Source organism: Coffea eugenioides, chromosome 3, assembly GCF_003713205.1.
Source record: "Coffea eugenioides isolate CCC68of chromosome 3, Ceug_1.0, whole genome shotgun sequence".
NCBI lineage: Eukaryota > Viridiplantae > Streptophyta > Magnoliopsida > Gentianales > Rubiaceae > Coffea > Coffea eugenioides.
In genome coordinates, this window is record NC_040037.1 from 32,465,832 (window position 1) to 32,476,944 (window position 11,113).

Sequence of the window (11,113 nt, forward strand, 5' to 3'; positions counted from 1 at the left end):
TAAACCTCCAATGCCTTCCCTTTCGACGTAAACAGATTCTTGGAGGGCTGGAGATCCGGATTCCTCCTATAACACTCCTCATCTACATGTCCGAATCGAGTACAGAACCCACAAAAATTCAGCCAACTCTCATATTCCACCGCCTGCCAGAAACCTTCTTGTTCCTCCCCAATCCAAATACGACTTGGGGGCTGTTTCGACACATCCATCTCAATCAGGACCCGCGCTACCGAAGGACGTCGGAGCGTCAATGTCGCCGCATCAATCTTCAGACAGCGCCCCAGCAAACTAGCTAATTTGGTAATGTACACCGTATTAAACAACGGCAAAGGAAGTGTTGGCAGAGATACCCACACCGGAGCAAATGTCGAATCCTTATGAACGTTGAAATCCAACGTCCATTTTGATAACAGCATCTGCGCTCCCTTCACGAACCAGGACCGGCGCACAAACAGCCGTGCATAATCCTCCGCAGTCGAAGGCCTGATCAGAACGTGATTCAGATCCAGAAGGCCAACCTCACAATCTCCCTTGAGGCCCAGCGAAACAAAAAAACCCCTAATAACCTCCATTGGTGGCCGACGAAACGGAAACCGTCCTACCAAAGCATTCTTAAAAGGCGTCGAAAGCAGTTGCATATCACTCTGGGATAGACGCAGCGCCGGCTCACCTCTATGAACCGAGCAGCACCCCAGATCTGGAATATCCTCCAGGCGGGCCGAACCAGATAGCACATCTGCAAAAGACTTGGAAGGTGCTGCGCAGCCGGGTACCCCCCCTGTGACCGGCGGCGGCCACGGAGGACCCTCCATGCAAAAACCCTAGGCCAAACCCTAACAGGCACGCTTCATGCAAAGTCTCGTTTCCCAGTGGCGGTGTTCATAGATGATATATTGGTGTATTCTAAGTTTTGAGAGAATCAAGAACGACACTTGAGGATAGTTTTCCAAACCTTGAGAGAGCATTAACTTTTGCTAAGTTCAACAAGTGTGGCCTTCATTTGATTGTCTAGAGACTTGTGAGAAACCAATCTACCATCAAGAAAATTGGGGATCCATTTGTCTTCCTAGATACAAAATGATCTTGCGCTCTCGCTCTCAATTTTACCCTAGATTTTTTGAATACCATGAAGTGATAAGTTTGAATTGTTTCAAATTCCAAAAGCTTTAGCCTTTTTTTACCTTTCCTTTAGGGGAGACTAGGAAGCCAGCTACATACTCGTTTAGTTAGATTTCATTTGTTTCTTCCTGCTACTCCCTTCCATTTCTATTAATTGTACTGTTGTTTTTTGTCCCATTTACTGCATCATTTTTTATGTTCCATAAAGTTTTTCAAATTTATTTGACCATGATAAATGAGATATTAAAAATAATGTTTTCATTTATGTCCTTCAATTGTAAAATTAAGCTAAGTTCCAGTAATTTTTTAATTACTCTTTTTGTCGTTCAAAACTGTACAAAAGAAGTTTTAATCAGAATATATATATATATATTTTTTTTGGCCTTTTGGTTACTTTTTCAAAATTTGAAAACTTTTTTGGTACTAATCAGCATTGTTCAAAGTTAATGGGGTTATTATCAGACGCAGCAAAAGTTCAAGGGCCCAAATAACATTTGAACCTTCCATCTTATAAGTCACCGGATCCCTTTTACTCCATAAACTGATCCGAAAATCCTTTTACAACCACAGGCGTCTCTGATATGGGACTCTCAGCTTCTAAACGAGTCAACCAAACCCTCACAAACTCATCCGATTTCAACTCAGCTTGCGACTCAGTCTACGAGTCCTCACTCGCTCTCGCCCAACACGCCTTTCCCGGAATCAGACCTTACCAACTCTTCTCTTCGATCGAACGCCTTCATCAATCTCTCTCCATTCCTCTGATTACCAAATGGGTCCCGTCTCCTCCAACCAGGGAGCAAGTTGACCGGGCTTTTAAGGTCGTTATTAACCGTCGCAGCCGGCCTGGCCTGAGTCAAGAAGAAGAAAACGAAGAAGACGTGATCGGAAATGAGGAATTTAAAGAGGTCGCCCTCGAGGTTTTCACTGACGGCATCGTTTCCAACGCGCGTAAAGAGGTATTGAAGAGGGTTCCTGTTGGGGTTGCGGGAATCGCTGGAGTGGGGATGTTGGTTCGGCCCGGGAAAGAAGTTGTTGGCACGGTGATGGGTGTGTACGCGCTTGGTGTTGCGACTGCTGTTTATCTTAGTTTGGCTGGCTGATTGCTGATTACCTCGATGTATTGATTTTTTATTTTTTTATTTTTTTACCCTCTCTACCCATGAGTTAGACTCAGTGTAATGTATTATTAGTTATGTATATATTTGAACAGTTCTTTTTTTTTTTTTTCTAATTGTGAGTTTTGTGCCTCAAAATTCTATTTTTCTCTTTTTTTTTCTTTTACAAATTTTGTTGTGGTTCATGTATGTTCTTCTCTTTCTTGCTATATGAAATAATGAATACAGCATCGAAAATTTTAATTACAAGAGGGAAAATTAAATAGTTAATCCATTCAATCCCTCTTGTGAATCAGTCGAAAAATCAATTGTGAGTATCTCTAGAAAAATTTCAGCTTCCAGCGTTTTCAAGAGTCGAGAAAGGCAGAAAAGGTAAGGTAAGAATTAAAGCTGGAAGGTCTTAAAATGGATTGGCGCAAAGGTAGATAGATAGAAAGTAAATTCCTTGGCCTAAGGAGAAAATGATGTTCTTCATTTCTCTGGCAATTCGATGCCCAAACTAAATAGAGAAGATACCAGTGTCGCATGCCTTGTTTGGCAAGTAAGTTTTTGGTCAAGTTTATCTGTTACAAGTTTTTTAACAACTTTAATTGCAGTAACTTTAAAAATCTTTTCAAAATTTTTAAACTATAACCCGGTTTGACAAGTGAATTTTTTTGGTGTTTGTCTAAATTTTTTCTGTAACTCACTGTAAAAGTTATAGAAAAAATTTTTGAAGTGTGTAAATTTTTGGATATTTTCAAATGTATGGTTTAAAAATTTTAAGAAATTTTTTGAAATTACTGTAGTTAAAATTGTTAAAATACTTGTAACAGACAAATTTGGCCAAAAACTTGCTTGCCAAACAAAGCCATACACTTCAAAATATCCAAAAATTTACACAATTCAAATATTTTTTTTACAACTTCTACAGTAAGTTATAGTAAAATTTTAGACAAACACCCAAAAAACTCACTTTCCAAACAAAATTCACTTCCCAAATGGGCTATAGCCTTGTTTGGCAAGCAAGTTTTTGGACAAGTTTGTCTGCTACAAGTTTTTTAACAAGTTTAGTTACAGTAACTTCAAAAAACTTTTAAAAATTTTTAAACTATATATTTCAAAATATCCAAAAATTTACACACTTCAAAAATTTTTTCTACAACTTCTACCGTAAATTACAGTAAAGTTTTAGACAAACTACTAAAAAACTCACTTGCCAAATGAGACTTATATTTCAATGGCAGATTTCAAAAAGGAAATAAGTCTAGAAGGTTCAGAATTGTATGACAATTAATTTAGCCAGCCAAAAGCGAGAAAGAAGAAGATTACAAAGTAGCTAGTGAGCAGGCGAGCACTTTGGGATTTTATGTTCTATAAATTGACATATATTATGACCAAAAAAATATCTTCATATGGATTAGATATTTTTGAAATTATTTGTTAAAAACTTTACTATAACATTGTATATAAAAAAAAATTTACTGTAGTTATTTATTGAGGTGTTTTTGAAATTTAAAAATTTATTAGTGTTTTTTAATAGTTTTTTTTAAATTAACAAAAAAAAAACCACGCATCATCACCCACCACTCCCCTCCACGACCACCACCACCACCAATCCCCTCTTCACTCCCTCCTCTCTTCTGCCCCCTCTTTTCCTCCCCTTGTTCTTCCTCCTCCCTCTTCCTGTCCTCCTCTCCTTCTCTTCCGTTCCTCTCACCAAACCCCCCCTGACATTCTTGGGTCACGACCAAAAGGAGGTTGCAAACAAAGGTCACGTGATCATTACCCTCAAGTAGTGACCAAAGGGTTGCGATTCGATCTGAGATCTAGTTGTGATGGAAGGGGGGAGGAGGAGAGGGTCTAGTGGGGGGTAGGAAAAGGAGGGAGGAAGAGGAAGGAGGAGAAGGGAGGAAGAGAGAGGAGGAGGGAAGAGAAGGGAGGGAAGGAAAAGAGAGAAGGAAGAGAAAGAAGGGAGGGAAAGGGGAAGCAACGGCAATTGCGGTAGCGAAGGGGTGGGGCGGTAGTGTGTGGTGGTGGTGAGTGGTGGATGGATGAAGATAGAGGTGGATGGTTTTTTTATTTATTATTAGTTGCATTTGAGAGTTATATGAATTAGATGTTTTTGGATGTGTCTTTGTGAGTACATTACTGTATCATTACATACAGAAAACTTGTTTTTATCAATTTTCCTTTGGTGTACTTGTAGGATTTCGACGTACACTTGCATATGTTGACATTCTTTAAGAATGTGACTAAACAATTCACTTGTATTATCATTATTTTATAGCAAGTATAAGAAGTGAAAACATTATCATATAGAATTCTTAGCAGCTAAGGTAGAGACCTCAAAATGTTCGAGATCCTGAATTTAAATCCTTCCTCTTTTTATTCTTGCTTTGTAAATCTCACATCTCCTCTATTTAAAAAGAAATTATTATTAGAAAAAAATATCATATAGAATCATTTAACTGAATTCTCTTAGGCTGCTTTGGATTGAGTGATTTGACAAAAAATTTGAAATCCTCTCAAATTTCTTTAGTTGTTTAGATTATTTAAGATGAATTTGGATTTGCAAATTACCAAGTATTCTAATTTTTAGAATGTATTTAGATAATTAGTGAATTACAAATCCAAATGTCTTTTAAGCAATCAAAACAACTAGAGCGATTTTAATGAATTTTAAATATTTCATCAAATTTCTCAATTCAAACGAAGTTATATATTTAACCAAGTATATGCTACGGAGATGAAAAGGGCTGGATAGATGTGTACATCAAGGCCCATATTTTCGGACAAAGTTCACTTCAACCCTCCAAATCTTCTATCACTTTGGGAGAAACGCCCATGGGAAATCTTGGAACACAATTCTTCCAAGGGAAATTTTCAGGAACCTCCCTTAAGGTTTTTGACAATCTCACCTAATTCTTCTCTAGTTTCATAAATTACATATATCTTCCTTAGCATACTAACCTACTGAAAATGACCTTCACATCCTTGCCATTTTTTAATGGAAAACAAAAAATTGTAATCTTAAAAGAGATAAAAGAAAAAAGGGAAAAAATTAGAAAAGCTTATTGGAACAATTTTTTTCAGTATTGGAACAAGTTTGAGATATTACAAAAAATTGATAAATCTTTTCAATTGATAATTGTTTTGAGATATTATAAAAAAAATAGTTTTCTTGAATTGGTTAGATAATTATCTTTCTTTACAATTATCTTTCTTTATTGGCTCTGATACCAGACAGGACGATGTGTTAGCCCCTTAAACCAGGAAAGTAAATAAATAAATTAAATAGAAAGCATAAGAGTTAGGAAGTGGGTCGCAGTCGGACTGCCACTACTTAGTATAGGTGGTTGAACCAGCTATGTATAAACAGAATGTAAAAATAGAATGTAAAAACAAGTTAGTAAGTTAGTTCAGGCGGTATAACCGGCAATGTATGATTAGTATAAACAAAACAAATAAAAACAAGTAAATGAATATGAATATGGGCGGCTTAGCCGACCATTCAATAGAATGATATTGAATATGAGAACAAGAGGGAACTTACAGAATATGAAGCTTGCACAAGGCTTACTTCCTTGTTTGAATCTAAAAAATAAAAACTAAACTAGTTTGTAGAGAGAAGGAGGAGAGTTTCTTCAAGCTAGAGAGAGAAGTAGTGTGCCGCCCTCACTTGGTATTGGCGGGACGCCTGCCTAACTCTCGCCAGGACTCGATACCATTCTAGTTCAAATTTAAAAGTAAATAACCGATAATAAAAGTCGAACTGAAAGAAGTCGCTTCAATACATAAGTGTTCAATCTTACATCACAAATTTTCAAAATACATCAACTTTCCCAAAATGTACAACTTCCAAAAGTTGTCTAATCAATACATCCAAAACCCTAATCAGGAGACTATCAAGTCGGCTTCTCCACAATTCTTTCCATTCCAACTCCTGTTAAAGAAAACAAAACTAATGGGATGAGCTAATACTTAGTGAGGCCAAGAAAAGCATGCAAAACAATATACAACAGGAGTTGAAATCAGACCACATCTCACTCAATACAAACTCAAATTGGGAATGGTTGGTGGCATTGTAAACTAGGTTGAAAATGCTACATTTTATCAGAAAGAGTCGTTTCTAAAATCAGTTCACAAGTGAGAGAAAATCAAGCCAGAAGATGTAGCTTCTCCATTCCTCTCGGACAGATAGTCATAACAGGACAATCAACTTTGTTAAATAACTACGGTTCACTCAATTCGAACTAGCAGATGAGTTTTATACCGTTGGAAAGCTATGAATTTCTAGTTTCAAATGCCACAAACGGCACTCGATTTCGACTTTTGTACAAAGAGATATGTTCAAGCAAAGTAGTACTATTCGGCTGTCCTGAACACCATTTTCAAATTTCTTTCTTTTTTGAAAACTCTAGTTTTGAGCAACCAATTGAGACGATTTTTGGTAGACACTTTGTACACACAATATACAGCATATATCACTCAATTTCATAGCCAAATAACCAACAAAAATTTGAAATACAAGCAAGATAACCACAGGACAGTTTCGGCCAGCTCTCATGCACAGCTTGTCCTCGATTTTTCCTTCACTTTCTAACCGTATTCATCTCAAATAACACATAAACAACCACAATCAACTAATTACACCTCAAGTCAGCTACCTATAATCCACCTTAAGACCACTAACCTAAAGATTAAAGCAAGATAAAATGGGTTTCCTCAAGTCCTCTACCTATTTCTTGCTTAGGGTTGTAAACCCATGCAATCTAAGCTTGATTCTTGAAGAAAAATGAAGAGATTGCAAGAGTTGAAGTTTACCTCTTGAACCCTAGATGACACTAGAAATTTCCACCAAAACTCCCCAAGAAATCCCACAAGATGATGTCTTTCTCCAAGCTAAAGTTGATCTCCAAGAGGTTTGAAGTTGGGTGCAAATTTGGAAGTGAAATGGAGCAAGATAAAACAAGATGAAGTGAAGCTTTCTTCCTCCCTTTCCTTGGGTGTTCGGCTGAGACTATGGAGAAGAGAGAGAGAGAGAGTGTTTTGTGGTTTGAATGTTGGTGGATGAAGTGTGTTAAGGAAGCTAAGTCCAAGGTGCAATAAGTCAACTTTGAATAGTGTTCAAATAGTGAGGTGCACTACCAATTTTCTCTCTTGTTCGTAGCACTAGTGCACTAATCCTTCAATGTAATTCCTTTAACACTGTAATTATTCACTCTTAATAGTTTAGTATAAATTTCTCAAATCTCCACTTAGCCATTTTGAAGCGAAAGACGTAAACTTCCGATTCGCACGTGATAAAGCGAAATTTAAAAGAAATTCATGTAACGATAATATAATTAACTAATATTAGGGTAAATACTTATAAAAACAACTATTTTAAGAATAAAAACATGAGTCCTCGCATCCTCTCCCCCTTAAGAGAATTTCGTCCACGAAATTCATACCTTGATTTGGAAATAGATATGGATATTTTCCTCGAATTTCTTCTTCTATTTCCCAAGTTGCTTCCTCTAATCCATGGTTCTTTCATAGAACTTTCACCAATGGAATTCGCTTATTCCTCAATTCTTTCACCTTACGATCTAGAAACTTTATCGGTTTCTCCTCATAGGTCAGTGCTTCATCAATCTCAAGATTTTCCGGTTGTAGGACATGAGACGGATCTGGATGATATTTCTTGAGCATGGATACGTGAAAAACACTATGGATCCGAGATAGACATGGCGGTAATTCCAACTTATAAGCCACATTCCCTATACGTTGAAGAATCTTATAAGGTCCTACAATTTCGGTTGTAACTTCTTTCCTTTTCCTGTCATCAGACTCGCTTTCAGAGGAGTGATCTTAAGAAAAATTTGGTCTCCAACCGCAAACTCCAAATTCTTTTTTCGATAGTCTGCATAGCTCTTCTGACGACTCTGTGCGGTTTGAATTCTCTGGCGTATTAACTTCACTTTTTCTCGCGCCTCTTCAATCTAAGGTACTGTAGTTGGGTCTAAAATCTTTCATTTACCTATTTCATCCCAACAAATTGGAGATCGACACTTCGAACTGTAAAGTGCTTCGTACGGAGCCATTTGAATGGATGAATGGAAACAATTATTATAAACAAATTCTACCAATGCCAAATACTTACTCCAACTCTTTCCAAAATCCAAAGTACAGGTTCTCAACATGTTCTCAAGAGTCTGAATCGTCTTCTCCGATTGTCCATCAGTCTGAGGATGGTAGGTAGTGCTAAAATTCAATTTAGTCCCCAACACTTCTTGCATGTTTTGCCAGAACTGCGAAACAAACCTAAGGTCTCAATCGAACACAATACTTACTGGAATTCCATTTAGCCTTATAATTTCATACAAATACAGATTCACCAACTTCTCCAATGCGTACTTCATACTAATCGCCAGAAAATGAGCTGGTTTGATCAATCTATCCACTATTACCCAAATGGCGTCGTGACCTCTTTGTGTCCTAGATAATCCAGATACAAAATTCATGATGATATTTTTCCATTTTCACTCGGGTATCTCTAAAGGTTGTAATAAACCAGATGGTTTCTGATGCTCGGCTTTAACTTGTTGGCAAATCAGACAAATTTGGACAAATTGAGCAATTTCCTTTTTCATGCTCTTCCACCAATACAAACCCTTCAAGTTTTGATACATTTTATTCCTTCTAAGATTACCTTGTACTTAGATCGGTATGTTTCTTCTAAAATTTTCTTCTTAAGCCCTTCGTCATTTGGCACCACTATACGATTCCGAGATCTTAGCACGCCATTTACTCTTAGGTTAAAATCTGACTTTTCTCCTTTACTAACTTTCTCCAGCCACTTTTGCACTTCAATGTCCTTCTCCTGAGCTTCTTTGATACATTCTAAGAGAGTGAATTTCATGACAATGTTCCCCAGAATCACTTTTCTCGGTTCGAGTCGGGGATTCCAACAACTAATCTCTTCTAACAAGTGTAATTATTTGATCATCAATCCTGCTACCTGCACTTGACGACTTAAAACATCTGCCACCACATTAGCTTTTCCAGGGTGATAATTGATAGTACAATCATAGTTTTCCAAGAATTCCATCCATATACATTGTTTCAAATTCAATTCTTTTTGGAAAAATAAATACTTAAGACCCTTGTGGTTCGTAAAAATCTCAAATATCACTCCATACAGGTAATGCCTCCACTTTTTCAATACAAATACTACATCCACTAACTCTAAATGAAGAGTTGGATAGTTTCTCTCGTGCGGGTTTAATTTTCTAGAGACATACGCAATCACCTTACCATCCTGCATCAATACACACCCCAAACCTTCTTTGGAAGCATCTGTATATACCACAAAGCTATCCTTTCCATTAGGTAAAGCTAACACTGGTGCTCTCGTCAACCATCTCTTTAACTCTTGAAAATTTTCTTCACATTTCAGACTCCATATAAATTTCCCACTCTTCTTAGTCAACTCAGTTAGGGGTCCAGCAATCTTAGAAAATCCCTTGATGAATCTCTGGTAATACCTTGCTAAGCCTATAAAATTTTGAAATTCAGTAGGATTTTTCGATTGCTTCCACTTTGAAACCCTTCAACTTTGGTTGGATCCACCTTAATTCCATCCTTGAAAATTATGTGACCTAAGAATGTCACTTCTTTCAACCAAAACTCACATTTGCTAAACTTAGCATATAACTGATGTTCCCTCAAAGTTTGTAAAATAATTCTCAAATGTTTCTCGTGATTCTCCAGAGTTTTAGAATACACCAATATATCGTCAATGAATACCAATACAAACTGGTCCAGATACGCGTTAAAGATTCTGTGCATTAAATCCATAAAAGCTGCAGGTGTGTTCGTTAACCCAAACGGCATTACTACAAATTCAAAGTATCCGTACCTTGAGTTAAAGGCAATTTTGGGTATATCTTTCTCTAAAATCCTCAACAGATAATAACCCTGCCTGAGGTCCAACTTTGAAAATACTACTGCCCCTTGCAATTGGTCAAACAACTCATCAATGTGGAAAAAAAGGTACTTATTCTTAATGATTACATCGTTCAAGTCTCGGTAGTCTATACACAGTTTTAAACTCTCATCTTTCTTTTTAACAAACAGGACCGGGGCTCCCTACGGTGAATCACTTTCTTTGATAAAATCTCGTTCTAACAAATCTTGCAACTGTAATTTCAACCCTTTCAATTCAGTTGGAGCCATTCTATATGGCGTCTTGGAGATAAGTGCTACTCCCGGAGTCACATCAATCTTAAAAAATATTTCCCTTTCTGGAGGTAAAGACTCTAATTCTTTCGAAAAAACATCCGGATGCTCTTTTATTACGGGCATATCTTCCAATCTCACCTTATCACTAGGAGTATTTATAAGAAAGGCCAAATATCTTTGAGCTCCCTTATTCAATATTTTTCTAACTCGAATTCCAGAGATAAGAGCAGATGAGACTAATCTACCCCTTACATCCAATTTTAGGGTTGCCTCTCCTGGAATGCACAATTTCATCATTTTCGTCTTACAATTCAACTGTGCATTGTAGCGAGCTGACCAGTCCATTCCTAAGATAACATCATATCCCTTAATCGCTAAACCCAACAAATTGGCCAGTAATTTTCATTCCCCAACCCAGATCTCACAATCCTTTTACATCAAATTAGCGATTAAACTTTGATCCCCAATAGGTGTTCTAACCTCCAAATCATAAGATAACTTAATTGGATTCACGTCTATCCCACTCATAAAATTAGGATTCACAAAAGAGTGGGTCGTACCAGGATCAATTAAAACCTTAACTAAACGGTGAAAAATAGGGATCGTACCTTTGACCACCTCAGAAGAATCGGGAACTTGTTGATGATCCAGTGTATAAACCCTAGCCG

At 37.1% G+C, this 11,113-nt stretch overlaps 2 protein-coding genes across 2 annotated transcripts; one reads left to right on the forward strand and one right to left on the reverse strand.

Annotated features, from left to right (window-relative positions):
* Positions 1–1,672: 1,672 nt before the first annotated feature.
* LOC113765534 lies at positions 1,673–2,354 on the forward strand. The gene has a single exon (XM_027309751.1). It carries the CDS (start codon positions 1,701–1,703, stop codon positions 2,220–2,222), a length of 522 nt encoding a protein of 173 aa, XP_027165552.1. The 5' UTR covers positions 1,673–1,700; the 3' UTR covers positions 2,223–2,354.
* Positions 2,355–7,754: 5,400 nt separating this feature from the next.
* LOC113766426 lies at positions 7,755–10,790 on the reverse strand. The gene is made up of 5 exons (XM_027310620.1): positions 10,367–10,790; positions 9,519–9,758; positions 8,914–9,104; positions 8,365–8,512; positions 7,755–7,981 (listed from the first exon to the last, which is right to left on the reverse strand). Exons 1-5 carry the CDS (start codon positions 10,788–10,790, stop codon positions 7,755–7,757), a joined length of 1,230 nt encoding a protein of 409 aa, XP_027166421.1.
* Between the last annotated feature and the right edge of the window lie 323 nt (positions 10,791–11,113).